This window comes from Bos taurus, chromosome 13 (assembly GCF_002263795.3).
Source record: "Bos taurus isolate L1 Dominette 01449 registration number 42190680 breed Hereford chromosome 13, ARS-UCD2.0, whole genome shotgun sequence".
In the NCBI taxonomy this organism is placed as follows: domain Eukaryota; kingdom Metazoa; phylum Chordata; class Mammalia; order Artiodactyla; family Bovidae; genus Bos; species Bos taurus.
The window spans coordinates 26,701,538-26,719,863 of NC_037340.1; the positions used below are offsets into that span (position 1 = coordinate 26,701,538).

An 18,326-nucleotide genomic window follows, 5' to 3' on the forward strand; every position below is an offset into this window, starting at 1 on the left:
TTGCGGGCTTCAATAGTTGTGGCGCCCGGGCTTAGTTGCCCCAAGGCATTAGGATCTGCCAGGACCGGGGATCGAGCTCATGTTCCTGCATTGGCAGGTGGATTCTTAACCACTGGGCCACCGGAGAAGTCCAATAGCGGGGTTTTATAGTAACTAAAGCACTATGTGTTTCTATTTTAGGAAGGAAAGGATGAAAGGATGGAGATGAAAGGTGCCTGTCTGACATTTGAGCCCATGAGTTCTTGGTCTGCTTTGTGGTTTTAGCTCTCGGAATGTAACTGGGTAGCTTTGGACGTAATATTTTCATTCAGATGTTTCAGAGTGGATTTTCTCTTCTTGGCATTTCATCTCTGTGTGCAATTGCAGGTCTGTTTGTTGGAAGATTTGGAAGACAAATCTTTTTTCTAAATCTGCTTTCAGTGCCAAATGTCTCACTCCAGAACAGGTTTGCTCTAACTAAGGAGATTGCCTATAAAACAGGCTCTGTACAGAGTGGAGAGACACGTGGACAGCGGGATCGGGCGTCTCCTAAGCACATCAGAAATGACAGTCCAGCATCACTTGAAGGAAATGCCTTTCTTTCTGGAAACAACCAAGGAATGATTCCAATTGGTCCTTATTACCAATCATTTAAAGTTGAACTTTTACCCCCTTGCAACTCTTTGTAAAGGCAACAAAGTAAATTATTCAAAGCAAACATATATTTGCTTCTTCTTTCAGGGGGAAAATGATCCCGTCTGACCTTGAAAGAAGGATCCTTGAAGCCAAACAAAAAGTAAGTTTTTGAAGGGAGTTTTATGCAGCTCATAACAAGCTGAGGGTGTGTATTTCTGTTTCCATGCACTAGAGAAAGTGTTTTTGTTGTATTTGTAAAGAGTAAGTGGACTTTTTCATTCAGTCATTACTATTTCTCTGAGTGATGGGCTTTACTTTGAAAAATTCTAAGTTACTGAGTAAATACCATATACAGTGGTACTAACAGTTCTAGTAACACAGTTACACTAACAGTTCTAGTAACACAATGGTAGTAACAGCTTCCAGTGGACTTGCCTTCCTGTGTGATGAGGATTGGCATTAAACTGGAAAGACTGCATTCACAAATGGAAAATCCCTAGAAGCTAATTTAGTATATGGGAGTTACTGTGTGTGGTTACTTGAAAGGGACAGTTTTCCTGCCAAGACACATACTGAAATGATTGACCCTCCAAACACCTTATTTTTCAGGAAGCCATTTAGTACTTTTTTTTAGAAGTGACACGTTCTGAAGACCTGCTGAAAATTCCTCCAAAGCTCTAGAAAGTCATTTTCATCCCTTCATGATCTGCAGGTTGGAGCTTTTAGTAGATCTCATCTAGAGTTCCCAGTTCAACAACATGACACATGAATTTTATTATTAGGATCTCAGAAATCATTATTTGTTTTCTTAGGCCTTTTCCTCCCCTGCAAAGTGGCAGCAGGATCCTTTCCCCTTATTCTGGTCCTAGAACCACTTGTAACCACATAAAACTTTGCTGCCACCTAAAGACTGACTCTGTAACATCAGGGCCTGTCGTGTCTTTATGGAGAAACTCTTCACCCTATTTGAGGCCTTCTTCAGCCATCTTTCAGCAGCAGCCTATTATTTCCATCCGCTTTCATTTGGTCTTCCCTGGTGGCTCAGACATTAAAGAATCTGCCTGTGATGCAGGAAACCCGAGTTCCATCCCTGGGTCGGGAAGATCCCCTGGAGAAGGGAATGGCTGCCCACTCCAGTTGCCTGGAGAATTCCGTGGACTGAGAGGCCTGACGGGCTACAGGCCGTGGGGTCACAAAGAGTCGGACACGACTGAGTGACATTCTTTGGCCATTTTTCATCAGCAGCCTATTATTTCTATCAGTTTTCATTTATCCATGGCCAGACAACTTAGATGGGTAAAATCGTGGCTTATTGTTTACTCCCAAGTGAATCCTCTGAGACTCCAAGTAAGTTATCTAGGGATTTTTCCAACGAGGAATAATGGGCTGGTAGGAGTTCCTTCCCTTTGTCCTTTTGTCTGCTTGCTCTATTATGTTCAGAGACCCTGCTATGAAAAAGAAAGACTAGGAAAGTAAGTGGGTGGGTGGGTAGGGGGGAAGGTCAGAAACTCTCCTTAGAATATACCAAAGGTTTGTGGGCACCACCAAGTTTACTCACCCCTGGGTCCAGTGCAGCCTCTTCTGAGAACTGGAGTGCTTGTTCTCATAAGGCAACTGGCAGAGCCAACGGAATGGCCTGAAGAACTCAGATCTGGAGGGCGAACGTCATTCCTACTAGCCTCCAAGTTATCGTCAAAACCCTTCTGGTGGTTCCAAAAAGACAGATGTGTAAGATAGGAGGAGAATGTCCACCTTTTAAAATCAGCTTTTTAAAAGAATCCTTGGACTGCTGGTTTACATTCTTTGGGGCTTTCTCATTTGCACAGGGGTTTGTCCCTTTCCTTGTGAGCGCCACGGCTGGGACCACTGTGTATGGAGCATTTGACCCCCTGTTAGCGGTTGCTGACATTTGCAAAAAGTATAAGATCTGGATGCACGTGGATGTAAGTATTCTAGAGGGACCACCACTGAAATGTTCTCGCACATTTTGCGCCTGGAGCTCATGGAATGAAATGTATTGTATTTTTTTTTTTCACTTTAGGCATTTATTCCCAGAATGATGATAGATAAGCTTTTAAAGATCGCAGAGACAATGTAGTACATGACTCACACACTACACGACATGCGCTGTAAGCAATCTGAGGCTGATTATGCCTTAACTTCCCCAACAGGATAATATTCTTATTTCTGGGACCAGGACCTGAGCTGAGCACTTAGTTCTTGGTTCATTGGGTCATAATGTCCACAGAGGAACACACACAGTCACACACATGCAAACACACACACACACATACACACAGTCACACACATGCAAACACACACACACAGTCACACACATGCAAACACACACACACAAAGATACACACAGTCACACACATGCAAACACAAATGCACACAGTCTCATACATGCAAATACACACACACATACACACAGTCACACACATGCAAACACACATGCACACAGTCTCACACATGCAAATACAGAGTCACGTACACGCAAAGCTTCCTTCCTTATGAGAATGATCGAAAGAGTAAATAGGAATTTCATTTATCTAGGAGGTCCAGTGGATAAAAAATTCAACTCAAGTCAGAAACTAGTATAACTGAGGAGGAAAATAGATTTGACAACTTGCTAGGAAATATGAGTCACCAAATTTCCAATGTATGGTCAGCTAGTAAGATAGGCCGTATATGAGACGTTTTGACTCCACAGTTAGTCACACCAAGAAATAATGGAGAGCACTCATCAAGACATTTTCAAATGAAAACAGATGTCAACTTTTAGAAGGACAAACTAATGGAATTTAAATTTAGACCAACATGACTCAAAGTGTGGCTCAATGATCAGCAACTCTCTGAAAACTGCTAACGACCCATGATGAGATCAGAAATCAATGCCACATCGTCACTAAGCACCATGCTTGGTTCAGCTGATGGGTTTTCCATTGTGAGGCTTTATCAACGAAGGAAGCATAAGTTGCTTTCCGTGCCGGTGCAAGAGACTTACGTTGTTGAGTAGACTGGCTTAGGTCATTTTGGCTTTATATTAATAATATGCACTCAGAGTTGTCAGAAAGAGTTTTCCTTGCAATGTGAAAGTTGTTTAAAGGGTTTTAATTTATCATTTTTAGTCTAAACTGTGGAGATATTAGCACTTGTAGTTCTGAAATGATGGGCTTCCATAGGACTAAGCACAGCACTGATGGATTGGGAAGGCTCTTTCTCCTTTTCCTGCAGACTGAGGAAGTGTTTGGCTTCTGACACCCGTATAAAAGTGGGATGGAGCCTGAGACCTTAGAATAGCCCCCCAAGTTAACCTTTGGAAGTCTAGTGCCAATCCCCAAGTTATCTGGGGTTGAGGCTGTAACTTTCACTCCATGCAATGCTTACTGTTTTGAAAGATACCAAACGCTAGAAATCCAGGCAATGAAAAAACACTGCCTTTGCTTTGTATGCCCTTCTTTTTCCAGGCAGCTTGGGGTGGGGGATTACTGATGTCTCGGAAACACAAGTGGAAACTGAGCGGCGTGGAGAGGTACGTACATTTTTCTCCTTAACAATGTACCATGTGAAAGCTATATATGAAAAGCAAATTACACCCAATGTCCAAGAAGTGTTGGTGTACAGGTGAGCCCATTCTCTCCGTGCTCATGTGCTTTGCCTTGTGTGGTCATAAATGCATGAGTATTTTGTGTAGACAGCAGAGACATCAGATCCTATCCAAGTGACCCAAGTCATATGTCTCTCAAACATAGAGATCATAGAGATTCCCAACTGGCCTCCATGCTTGACCAGAGTACTCAGGAATGACCTTCCTGGGGTCTCAGAACCAACAACTATCAAAATTGTTAAAAGCTTCATGCAGGCCACTGTTTTCTGGGGGGAGAGAGGTCGCTCTCACTAGAGGACAATAACCACTGCTTTAAAGAAACCAATTAATAATTTTGTGATGCAAAGAAGCACCTTGTAATTTATCAGTGTTGAAAGAGGGGTTTGTGGTTTAACGTGGTCCATTGACTTAAAGTGAAACCTGCTTGTGATAACATCGCCTGATGGCTTCATCTCCATAATGGTTCTTTCTGGTGAGTTCTGATGGATCCTACAGTCACCTTTACTTAGGAGACTAAGAAGGAGACCACTGAGAAAAAGCTGCAAAGCACAAAGGAGCTGATATTTGATTAGCATAAAGCCTACTCAGGGCCAAAGGAAAAAGACAAAGAATCACAGAATGCAGAATTGGTCTCAGGCTTCGGTTCCTGCCCCTATGCAGAGGGAGCTCAGAGTTCCCAGTTCTCCCATCACAACGTGGCAGGTCAAGGATAGCAGGGAGCCTGACATGCCAGGCAACTGAGAAAGCCTGGATTCATCCAGGACTGCCAAATGCCCACTGTGCCCAGCCAAGTAGCCAGGTGTTGTCAAGGGGAAGCTTCCCCCGGCTCTCCCTCTGGACAGCTCAGCACAATTTCTGTACCAAGATGAGGAGACTGACAGGGCTTGAAAACATCTGAGCGCACCAATCACACAGGGCAGCCGGGCCAGAATGAATGGACAGGGTGTGCTGTGTGATATCCAGGCCTACCCACACGCAGAGAGCGCATGGGTGGGGAAGGAGGGCGTGGGATGACTGAAGAGTCTGGGGCACCCTGCCTCATGAGCAGAAGGAGGGCTGGAGAAGACTCGAGACAGACCAGCCAAGGACCAGGTCCCCCAGTCTGCTGCCCACATTCTGACTGCAGGTGCCTGTTCAGGTGTGAGTGGGTGAGGATTGGCCTGTCCTCTTCCCAGGGGGAGCCAGCTTTAGGTCTCTGCTTCTGGTTAGTTGATCGGAATTCCTTCTTGTCGTGAAGATCTGCCTGGAACTAGAAGCTAAAGAAGGAGTGAACTAAACAGGAAAAGAGAATGAAGAAAAGAAAACCATCCAGAAGGTGCTAGTTCAGAAGATCGGAACAAAAATTCAGATGACATGCTATCAGAAGAATTGGCCTGTGTACAGAACCTTCTCATCGTTGAGTCCCCTTAAACTGACCAGCACAGAACGTGAGAGGCTGTTTCTATACCTTTTATGCCAGCTGTGGTTCCAAGTGCTGACAGCCAGCCAAGGGTGCCCTCCACCAATGACTACCTGAAAGCTCACTAAATCACATACTCTGGGCTTTGGAAAAATAAACACCCACGCGCCTTTGTACTGAAGACTCTTATTTAAGAGCAAAGCTTAGAACATTCGTTATGGAACACAGAGTCCTCTCTAGTGGCTGGAATTCTTGAAGCTGTGTTGGAAGTAAATCTACTAAGTGGAAACAGCCAAAGAAGTCCTTTTTAAAAATGAGGGACTGTCAGGACTTCCCTGATGGTCCAGTGGTTAAGACTCCACGCTTCCATGGAAGGGGGACACAGGTTCAATCCCTGGGGAGCTAAGATTCTGTGTACTGCACAGCGCTGCCAAAAAAAAAAAAATGAGGGACCATTGTTCTGCTTTGAGTAGACCCTCCCCAGCCATCCATTGACCTGAGAGAATCCATCTGGGTGACTTATCAACCAAAGGCTCACTTTCTTTGATGAAGAAGATGTTAGGGCCAAAGGAAATCTGCGTGGACACACTTCTAGGAAAGAAATTTGCCTCACTTGCATGCATGTGTGCTGAGTTGCTTCAGTCATGTCTCACTCTTTGCAACCTATGGATTGTAGCCCACCAGGCTCCTCTGTCCATGGGATTCTCCAGGCAAGAACATTGGAGTGGGTTGCCATACCCACTTTCCAAGCACGAGGACTCACTCTAAAATGAGTGAATTCCGTGAATTCCTGTCCCCCAGATCCCAAGGTGGCCCCCTGGTCACAGGGATCCCAGAGTGCTGTCCTCATCACAAAATGCCACGAGCACCTAGGGGCCTGCCTTTCTCAGAAAGCACCTTTCTTCTCTGATAACACTGTCAAGCTATTTAGGGATGGGACAGCTAAGAGGGTGCCAGGAGGCCTGGCACTCCTGGGCATTGTCAACAGACCTTTCTTTAATCCCTCCTGGCAGCAGGCTGCTGTGTACCTGGAAGAAGCCATTGTTGTGGGGCACTTTCGAGACTTTCTGGCCCAGCTGAAGGTTCCAGCACAGACCCTGCCAACTTACCAATTATTAGTCCTACTCCCACCCCTAAGGGCCAGAGGTTCAGAAACTCAGTTCATTGGTTATGGGCCCTCTGTCTTAGGCAAGGGCCTAAGATGCAAAGTCTTATATGCTAGGAAGCCTGTCTTCAAGGGTTTTAGAATCTAGTAGGGAGACTGCCGTCAACCATGGATTACAGGTCAAGGCAGAGGAATTAAAGGCTCAAGAGACAGATTGTTCCTTCTAAACAGGGTTATTAAAGGAAGGGAAGCCTTTCCCCTGGGGTGAGGGGGGCATGGAGCTTCATCAGGCAGAAGCAGAAGAAGGGTGTTAAGGTGAAGAGCAGGGTCACAGAGGTTTGAGAGGGTCCTTGGGGAAAGTTCAGACAAACTTGGTTGGAGACCAAGATAGATTTGTGACAGAGACCAGGAAGCTAGTGGAGGATCTGGAAGTCCTGCCCAGTGAGTCTCAGTGGAGGGTCTGCCTGCAGAGCCAAATCCAGATGAAGGTAAATCCCTGAGCTGAGCATCGCTGCCATTCGAGCCCTTGTTGTGCATACAGACCCTTGTGTTTCTCGGGTTGGGGATAAACACTGGAGAGGTCCTCCTATAGCAGCCATAGTGGGGGCCTGAAGAGACACCACCTTTGGCCACCTGATGCAAAGAACTGACTCATTTGAAAAGACCCTGATTCTGGGAAAGATTGAAGGCAGGAGGAGAAGGGGATGGCAGAGGATGAGATGGTTGGATGGCATCACTGACTCAATGGACATGAGTTTGAGTAAATTCCAGGAGTTGGTGATGGACAGGGAGGCCTGGCGTGCTGCAGTCCATGGGGTCACAAAGAGTCGGACACGACTGAGTGACTGAACTGAACTGACTGAACTGAAGAGAGGAGTGACATTTCCCGTGCTTTGGAAAGGCCACTCTGGGTTCAAGAGGAGGCGGAGGCCAGGACTGAGGAGGGCTTCACGAGGACCAGGTGCAGGAGGAGTGGAGGGGAGAGATGCTCAGGGTAGGAAACAGAGATGTGGAGGCGAAGGAGGAGATGAACCCAGGAGAGCTGCTTCTTGGAGCAGAATGCATCATCAGAGACCAGCTCTTCAGGGGTAATTTATTAAAAAGCCGGTGGTTCTGCTTCCTTCACTTCCTTCTGAAATATTTTGTGTGTGTGTATGTATTGAATTGGCCAGAAAGTTCATTTGGGTTTTTCTATAACATCTTATGGAAAACCTGAACAAATCTTTTGGCCAATCCAATGGAAAAGTCACACTCCAGTTACACTAAGAATGCCAGATGTTACAAAATGCTGACGTACGATTTATATATAGTGCTTTTTTTGCCTTGCTATATTTTCTGTTAATAATCCTTTAGAAATTCCAGAGAGTGTCCTCCCTGACAGATTTTACAGTTTTGCATATCATGTTGAAGAGAGTGAGGGACATTTTTGGGGAGATGTCTTTCATCGAGCTAACATGAGCTTGTAGTATATAAAACACTTTTCTCAAATGTTACCTCAGAAATCGAGCACCATTGTGCTGGGAGCATATCATAGCGGCCTGGGGAAGTTTTTCAATATGCATATGCACAAGAGTCGGACAAGGCTTGGTGACTAAACCACCACCAGGACATTTCCATTTTTTACTGGCATCTAGGTAACAGGTTGGAGAAGGCAATGGCAACCCACTCCAGTGTTCTTGCCTGGAGAATCCCAGGGACAGAGGAGCCTGGTGGGCTGCTGCCCAAGGGGTTGCACAGAGTCGAACGTGACTGAATCAACTTAGCATGCATGCATGCATTGGAGAAGGAAATGGCAACCCACTCCAGTGTTCTTGCCTGGAGAATCCCAGGGACGGGGGAGCCTGGTGGGCTGCCGTCTATGGGGTCACACAGAGTCGGACACGACTGAAGCGACTTAGCAGCAGCATGCCAGTCACACCCCAAAAGGAAACATTTCAGACTCTCCATGGTTTTCACTGGATACCTGTAGCATTAGGTCACTGTTAGAGCAAGGACCCTGTGGACAAGCAATGGCTTGAATCCCACTTGCTAGCTATGTGCTCTTGGGCAAGCTGTCACTCCATCTGTGAAACTGGTACAATGACAGTGTGTAAATCACAGGGCTACATGGATTAGATAAATTAATCCATTTGAATCAATTAGAGCATTGCCTGCCACATAGGAAATAGTAAATGTAGTTAGCACGTGAATGCTGAAAAATTTCTGAGTGATTCTCATATATCATCCACATACACACACATGCAAATCGAGCACCAAAGTACTACAGAATAAAGCACTTTATACAGAACTTAAAAAAAAAAAACTGCAAAGAGTGATATAGGAAAGGAAAGAAAGAGAATGAAACCACACCACTAAGGTTTGAGAGCTAAATGCTTGGGAGGAAAAGGGGTGCAAAGAATTGAGGTCCAGAATAAAAGAGAGAGAAGAGATCTGGAAGGATGAGGAGGGGGCTAGTTCGTTTGGGATCTTCTGAGCTTGGTGTGCACAGGCAGGCACTGAGAAATGTCTCCCAACAGCCCTAGGGGGCTCAGCTCTCTATAAACTTACTGAAAGTCACAGAGAAATAACATCTCAAGGCAAAACATTTTGAAATGAACTTGAGGCTGCTTTTCACAAACTGCCAACATTTCTCACATGAACTAACGCCGCGTCGTTGAATCACTGCATCTTTTTGCATTTTTATGAGGCAGCCCCTCTGAGAGAATTCAGGGACCAGTCGGTGGGGGGCTTGACAGCTTCTAGTCTAAAAAGACAAATGGGCTGCCGTGTAGAAGTAAACACCCTCATTCAGAAACGTGGAAAACAGCTATTTTCTTCTCCATTTGGTGTCATTACTGATAAAGCTGCATTTTGTCAGTATTGGGCATCCAGCTATAGAATAGTATAGAAATACCGAATGGCTGTGTACATATGCCCAGGGTCACAAAGCTCCAAATGATAGAGTTGAACTTAGTAGCAAGAGCCAGGCTTATTTACTGTTTATTGTGTTGGATACGGTTATAAGCACTTTACCCAAGTGATTTATTATCTTTTAACATTTAGTTATTAGACTTCGTTGAATCGTATTTGCATGTGGCGCACCGGGTCTTTTGTTGCAGAGCTCAAGCTCTCTGGTTGCACGCAGGCTCAGTGGTCGCAGCGCATAGGCCTAGTTGCTCCATGGCATGTGGGATCTTACTTCTCCGACCAGAGATTGAACCGACGTCCCCTGCATTGCAAGGTGAATTCTTAACCACTGGACCACAAGGAGGTCCCAAACAATTTCCTATTATTCTCCTTTTGTAGACAAGGGAGTCTAGGCACAGAGAGGTTAAGTAACCTGCTCAAGGTCACACAGCTAGCAAGTGATAGAACCTGGATGCAAACTCAGACTGTCTGGCTCCTGAGCTCCCCTCCCTTAACCAAAATTTACCTACTGCTCAGAGCCCAGGTTTCTTGACTCCTGTTTCATTCTAAAGAGCAAAGAGCTGTTTTCCTGGAAGGAGCTTTTCGATACCCATTTCTTTATTATTCACGAAGTCTTTCAGTCCTCTGTCCAGGGCACAGAGCCATCCCATCGGGCCATGAACTAGCTTGGCTTCTTTCCTCACTTCCAATATACCTGACAGCCAGTGTCAAAGCTAAAGAAAGACCAGACAATGAGCCAGATTATTCATGGATTCAGATAAGATCCCCAGGCCAGTAAATGTTCCCTGACTGGCCAGCTGCTGACCGCCATTCATCAACTAGAGGAATGGGATCTTTCCTGGCATCTCATTTCTTCCCAAGGTCCTCACACCTTGAGTGCTGGGGGTGGGGTGAGCCCCGTCTGTCACTCAGCTGGAGGAGGGCCAGTACTGCTCAACCCTGTGGAGGAGCCGCTGCGTATTGTCCTGCTTCTCTCCTTCCTCTTATGAGTCTGTTGGCGCCAAGGTCACGTTCCCGAGTCTCCTCCTCGAGGATGCCTCGGTCTCTCAGAGACAGGCGCAGAGACTCATGGGAAGTGAGCTGCTGCTCTCCCGGGAACTGGAGGAGGAAGAGGGTTGAGCAACACGGTGAGTGAGAAGGAGAGAAGTTGAAAGAAGCTGCAAAACTTGGCAGAGATGATACTTGATTGGCCTTAAAAGATTAAGTATCAATAGGATGTAACTAACTAAAGCCATAGGAGGTGACATTCCAGGAAGAGGAAATAGCACCAGGAGACCCAAGATCATGAGAATAGAATTTTCTGAGAACTAAACAGACTTTGGTGTGATGAAAAGTGGTTCAGGAAACTGACAGGACTCCAGCCTGGGATCTAGTGTGGGGACACCATGAGCCATACCCCACAGTTTGGAACTTTGGAGGCAAAAGGAAGAGGAGAGATCTGTAAGCAGAACTAGAAAATAACTATGATACCCGGTGGAGGATGAAATGGAAACCAAGTATCAAGTAAGACAATATATCCAGATTAAAATAATAATAGCAGTTTTTATTATTAAAGGACTCTGAATCAGGATTGTGGTTTAGGAGTTTCAAACAACATAACCCCCTGAGCTGAGCATCGCTGTGACTGGTGAGAGAGTATCCTGCTTACCAAGGGTGTTGGAACAAATAGGCTGAAAGCTGCCATGGGAGCCACAGTGTATCTTCCCTGCAGTCCAAAAGGATATCTGTGGATGAGAGAAGAGATGGAAGCAGGATATGAGCTAGCTATTGTAAAAGAACACATTTGAAACATTTACTCATCAATCGAGTGGAAAGAAGGAGGAACTAGATTGGGAAAAGAACAAAATTCAGCAGCAAAATGAGCCATTGCTCTGAGCTCCAGGGCGCTACAGTTGGGTCAGAGGCGGGAACACTGAAGGCACATGAGGGACCCCCTGGTGCCCTGCTCTGTGGTGGCCAAAGGAGGGACCCTGGACAGGCTGGTCCCAGTCACTCAGAGCTCTCAGACCACCATGGAGCTGAAGAGAGATACCAGCCTTCACCTGCTCTCTTTGTAGACAAAGGAAAGGTTTTAGATTTTGAAGGGTCCCCCTCTTGTTTTGTAAGTTAGCGTCATGCTGGCGTCTGAGAAACAGTGCCAAAAAACCTGAGCCCTCACAAGGGGTCGTCTGAGCCTGTCATGGGTGCCACCGTCTTCACCTGATTTGTTTCCTTTAGGGCCAACTCTGTGACCTGGAATCCACATAAGATGATGGGCGTTCCTTTGCAGTGCTCTGCTCTCCTGGTTAGAGAAGAGGTATGTCTTTCCTCACTCGTGGCCACATCTGCAGTTGGGATTGGATACAGTAATGTGTGTAGTGACAAAATTAAGATCATCTTACAGAATGGAACAGTGAGCCACATCCACAGTAGGGGAAATTGTGAATGAGGATAGCTGTAAGGCCCTGCTCTTATGTCCAACTATAAGACGGTTATATCCTGACTAGACGAGACAGTCATGTTCCATGTGTGGCTGAATTATTGTGCTTGTGAAAAAGGCATAGGACATTAGGTTGTACTCTGCTGCAGGGTCAACAGTGGGTCAAGAGAGAAATACCATTCAAAAATTAGTCATGGGATTGAAAGAAGTGGAGTTTCAGGGTGAGGGAGGTGGCAGTCCCCCACTGGCCTCTGGTTAAATCACACTTGGAGTGGTTTGCTCAGGTTAGCATCTAATCGTATAGGAGACCCCATCAAGCAAGACCTCCAATAGTGAGGAACATTAATCAACATGAACAGAGGTAGTTGAAAGAACTAAAGACGTTTAATCTAATCTAAAAAGAGTTTAACTTAAAGGGCTGAGAGGAAAGCAGCCTTCACAACATAAATGACTCAGGTTGGAGAGATTTGCTTTTTATTTAAGGCTTCAGGGAGCTGGGTTAGTCACATTGGATGGTACGGCTTTGATGACAGAATCACAATAACCACGATTTGAAGTCTGACTTGGGGTCAATAAAAGGAATGCTTTTCTAAAAATTAAGCTGCCCAACAGGTAATGAATGACTTATGTAGGAATAAATTCATCATCAGGGGAGCTGACTGAGTGGAGATTGGACAAGCGCTTGTTAGAAAGAGGATGGAAAGATAGAAGGGGCAGGAATAGGAACTGATCTGGAGGTCCAGGGTTAGGACTCCACGCTTCCACTGCAAGGGGCAAGGTTTCAATTTCTTGGAACTAGGGTTCCAAGAAATTGCCTTGTGGCATGACCAAAAAAGATGAACAGCTCTAGGATCCCTTTGAAATCCGAGAGTTCATAACATTTCTTTTATAGAGGTCCAAGGAATAATACCATGCTATCAGATGATATTCTCTGATTTGTTTAAAAAAAAAAAAAAAGGAGAGTTCTTGGTTTAAAAAAAAACTTGGAATATATTAGCTTAAAGAGTTGAAAACAAGTTTCATAATTTCAGGGAGTATCTGAACCTTTTATTGCTGATATATTTTATAAATATCTGAAAAAAATGATATTTATGACGGTTTCTGAAGTTCATTTGATCAGGGGAATTTTTTGACAGCAGCTCTTTTACAGCCAGAAGCTATTCATGTATTTTAAATAGTTTGGAATATGATGGCTCAGAATCAGGATATGATCTCACCTTTTTATCTGACTTCTACTTGTCCTTTTGTACAAGGAGACTGGTGCTGTCTTACCTTTTAGAGGTCATGTGCTCTGAGTTGCTTTTCCTATCCCAGTAGAAGCTGGTCTGGTCTATCCATCATTCCACACTCCCTGGGTGGTCTCCCTTAGGATTGAAGGCACCTAGCCATGAGCTTGCATGGCTGGGGGAAAAATGGTGCCAAGTTTCTGTGACCATGAAACAAAATAGATTCACCTATTGCAATTTTTAGTCTTATTGGTTTTCGAGTCCAATTCAGTGTCATTCTACTGCTCTAATATAATTACATTGTATTGAATTTCTCCCACTCTCAAACAAATAACTTAATGAATTCCACCAAATATGATGTCCAGACTACAAGACTGAGCCCAAATCTGTTGTTTCCATCTGGGGACCTAGTCTGGTCTTTCAGGATCTAGACCAAATTTTAGCTGCATTTTCATTTTAGTTTGGAGAACTTTCAGAAGGGGCTCTCACTTCTAACTTCAACCAAGTGATCACAGTTTAGTCTTTTCTTCTCTTGTCATGAGTCACAAAGGGAAAAGTCAATGTCAAAGCTTCTGTAAAATTACAATTACACTGTAGATAACCAAAGCGTCAAAGACTTCCTGTGGTTCGTGACAAATTGCAATGTGGTAAGGAGGCTGACGATGCTGTTTTAGTCAGAGAGCATGATTCATTCACTGGTCTTTGAAATAGTTCAATCACTTTGCCACCCATTTTCCATAGTTAGCTTGTGGTGCCAGGGTAAATTAATGGTCATTGACAATGAAACTTTCCACTGTAACTACCATAAGCAAGTGAGCGTGAAAACACGGTGCCCAAACTCTATCCCTCTTGAGAGAGGAGCATGCCATCTGAAAGAGTCACTGTTTTGAAGACCTCAGAGTACCGATGTCTTTATTTTTTAGATTTTAGCATCTTAAGGTAATAGCAGTGAATTGTACTGGGTTTCCCAGGTGACTCAGTGATAAAAAATCCTCCTGCCAAGCAGGTGGTGGGAGTTCCACCCCTGGGTCAGGAAGATCCCCTGAAAGAGGAAATGGGAACACACTCCAGTATTCTTGCCTGGGAAATCCCATGGACAGAGGAGCCTGACAGGCTACAGTCCATGGGGTTGCAAAGAGTTGGATACGACTTAACAACTAAACCACCACCACCACAATGAATTGTCCTAAAAACTGTGATTTCCATAAAGAACTCAAACCCTTACAGCTAAATGGTAAAGTACTTGAACTCAATATGAGTGAAACAGTAGGAGAATCACACTAATGATATTTTATAAAACCAAAAAGTTTTCAAAATAGTTTGATTAAGCAAAACCAGAACATCAAGACATCCTCCCAGTGAACATTATACTCTGATTGTGATTAAAAAAAAAAATGCCTTCTCACTGAAATTCACCTGAGCTGGATTTACATACCAACTGTTCCATTTCTAGGTAAAAGCTAGAGAGTGGCTTACATAAAGTTTTTGACGTTCAATCTCATCTGTGAAATGGGAATTATTAATAACCAGCCACGATAAAGGGTATTGTGAAGCTTAAGCAGAAATAATCAACGAATTGAAAAAAAAAAAGATAAATGCCTTCTCTTAAAAAGGAGAGTAAAAGTATAAATATGCCCTGATGTTAACCTCTGGTAATAGCTGACCCTAAGCCACTTTTTCCCATAGAACTGACCTATCACAACAGTCTATCCCTCTCAGATACTTGTCTCACTTTTTTTCTCATTTAATTCTTACTGTTTTCTTTCTCCAGGATATTCAGCTCCTCTTTCTTATATATTTTTCTTAATAATTTCCATCACAATGTAAACCCAATAGAACACATAAAATCAGTGGAGAGTTTCCTAAGGGCTTCCCTGGTGACTCAGATGGTAAAAAATCTGCCTGCAGTGCAGGAGACCTGGGTCAGGAAGATCCCTTGGAGGAGGAAATGGCAACCCACTCCAGTATTCTTGCCTGGAGAATCCCAATGGACAGAGGTGCCTGGCTGGCTACAGTTCGTGGGGTCACAAAGAGACAGACATGACTGAGCGACTAAGCACAGGGTTTCCTAGCTTTTCTCTTCTCTTCTAGGGATTGATGCAGAGCTGCAACCAGATGCATGCCTCCTACCTCTTCCAACAAGATAAACACTACGACCTGTCCTACGACACTGGAGACAAGGCCTTGCAGTGCGGACGCCACGTCGATGTTTTTAAGCTCTGGCTAATGTGGAGGGCAAAGGTGAGCACCCCAGAACCGGCTGAATGGCAGCTAAAAACAGACCCTGTATCTGGTGACCCTTGTGAGGACATGGCAAAAATTGACTTCCAAATTGAAAATTATTTCCTCAAGACTAAGTTTCCTGAATCCTAGATCTAGTCTGCCTTCTACGTGGGCAGAAATATAAGAAATCTGTTGTGTGTTTGTTTTTTGTTTAAGCCAAATTGCTTCTAATGCTCATTTATCTAAAAAACCAATGCATGTTGCTTTATACAGCAGATTCCCTGGATTCCTGAGAGGTGTTTCACTGCTGTTCTTGTCCCAGCTCTTGGTTTTTACCCAGTGATTGATCATTTGGGTAGGTTAAATGTAGACTTTTTGTTTGGAGAACAAAAAAGAAAAGGAAAAAATTGGCATGATGGCTTGTTTTTGTCATTTCACAGAGTAACCTCTAGTTTTAAAGCTTTTTTCCAAAACCCTGGAACTTCCTAGTGACCTCCATTAGTTTGGTTTCTCTATTTACCTCAGAATTTAACTGTGGATGATCACCCCGCTCTCAGACATGGGACTCTGTAACTAATGTTGTGCACTACTGGCTGGACCTAATTATAGCTTCCAAGAGCACACGTGTGTGGTTAAATGTAAGCAGGCTGGGAAGGTCAAAGATTTTATTTTTCACTTTGACCAGATTTCTAACCTAAATGTCACAGCTTGGTGACTTTCCACCTGGTTTCATTTATCTCCCACAGGAGGCAATGGCTAGAGCTGGCGAGGACATGCTGGAAAAACCCAACTGCTAGAAAAGTCCAACTGTTAAAAGAGTATGTCAGGGAAAAATGACGAAGAGATGAGAGGGAAGCTGGTGAGACCTAGGTCTGGTGTGTTTGGGAAATATTTGACTCTCAGCTTTCTTTCTTTCTTTCCTTTAATATTTAGTTATTTTATATATTTATTTAGACTGTGCTGGGTCTTTGTTTCTGTGCGTGGGCCTTCTCTAGTTGCAGTGAGCAGGGACTGTTCTCTAGTTGCAGTGCACAGCCTTCTCATTGTGATGGCTTCTCTTGCTGCAGAGCATGGGCTCTAGGGCTCATGGACTTCAGTAGTCGCGTTGCACACAGGCTCAGTTGCCCTGAGGCATGTGGGATCTTCCCCGACCATGGATAGAACCCGTGTCCTGTGGATTGGCAGGTGGATTCTTAACCACTGGACCCCCAGGGACATCTGGCTCTCAGATTTCTAAGTATCCTACACAAAGAGGTGACAGGGTCAGCCCCACAGAAACAAGCAAATGACTTGGTCAGCTGGATGAGACCACAGAATGGCTCCTTGATCAGGTCTATAGAAAGAGCTATGGACCAGGTCCACAGGACCCAGTCCGTATGCTGGTGTTTAAGCAAACTGAATTTACTTAAACAGTTCAAACAGGCGGATGGCTAATAAGAAAAAGAGGGGACTTAGGAGTGAAACAGTCAACATCTATTGGGTTGGCCAGAAAGTTAGTTCAGGCTTTTCTATAACATCTGATGGAAAAATTCAAACTAACTTTTTGACCAACTTAATACTGTATGGAATCTTCTTTAAACCCATCCTGGAAAAAGGCAGTTTAACTAGAGAGATGGTATTGCTTAATGCACAAAAATTCTTAGCTGGCTTCCAGGGGTGGCTGGACTACATGGTCTTCCAGCAAACCTGCTATCATGTTATTTGGCCTGATTGAGTTTTCTTTAAGTATCACTAAGTACAAGACAGCCACCTGGAGTGAGGCCCAGGGTGACTTATTGTCCCATAAAGGTGTGTGATGAGTGGGCTCAAATCCCTTGAGCTGGGCAGGGGACTCCTTCCTCTTTTGAAAGTTGAGCACCTGACAAGGACAGGTATGTGGTCCCCACTGCCCAAGTTGAGACTCACTCTGTTGGCAATGACACCTTCATTTGGCAATAATGAATCCATCAAGAATGTAGACTTACATTGTACATTGGTGTACTCTCAGGCTGTTTTCAAATGAGCAGGCGTTTCATTTCCTTGATTGGTGGGAATGATAAAATGACAGAGGTAAACATCAGCTAGGAAGTTGAGGAAAGCTTGGTCTCTAAATATTGTTCAGTGTCCCTCTTTTTGTCTCTTGTTCCCCTGGTGTTTTTATTAAGATGATGATCATTAGCTATATTTACACAAAAATGTATCTGACACGGTTCACTGGATCCTACTGCTTCTTTTCCATCGGAAGCCTCCCTGCCAGCTTGGTGCAGCTGGCTGGTTCTCAGAGAAATCACACGGAAGACATCAGGTGTGAACTCAACAGCAGGACCAGTGAAGCTTGAAATAAAGGCAGAGGATCCAGTTTCTAAAGGGCTGAGATACCGGCACCAGAGGAGGGGATAAAAAGAGAGACAGAGAGAGAAGTCACAGTGGCTTTGTAACTTATGAACACATGTGTTTTGCATTGAAAATTAGTTTATTATCATCATCCAGAATTTAAAATAGTTTCATTAGTTCTTGTACATCATATTTGTGTAAAGGAATAATTCATTTTCTAACATTCATATGTAAGATGTGAACAGAAATGAAGACATATGGATAACTATTTATAATTAATGAAAGTCAACATATTGTTTCTGTGTAAAATACAGAAAGAGACTATAGTAAAGAACTTTAGAAGAGAATTTGAATTACTTAGAGGACAGGGACACCTATTTTTTAATTCCTTACACAAAGCCCTAAGTATCTAGACATCTAAATGACAAAAACATCCATTTGGTTTTCAACTTAAAGTTGCATTATTTTTTAAATGAAATGATAATAGCTATTAAAGTAATAATCTCAGT

The 18,326-nt window shown here is 44.0% G+C and overlaps 1 protein-coding gene across 1 annotated transcript in view; it reads left to right on the forward strand.

The window, feature by feature from the left end:
- Positions 1-18,326, forward strand: part of GAD2 (glutamate decarboxylase 2) — a 61,868-nt gene that overhangs the window by 35,368 nt on the left and 8,174 nt on the right. Inside the window, exons 9-13 of the mRNA NM_001205723.1 lie at positions 721-775; positions 2,442-2,558; positions 4,086-4,150; positions 11,854-11,932; positions 15,373-15,522. Coding sequence (NP_001192652.1) covers positions 721-775; positions 2,442-2,558; positions 4,086-4,150; positions 11,854-11,932; positions 15,373-15,522 — 466 coding nt within the window. The remainder of the gene's footprint in view (positions 1-720; positions 776-2,441; positions 2,559-4,085; positions 4,151-11,853; positions 11,933-15,372; positions 15,523-18,326) is intronic.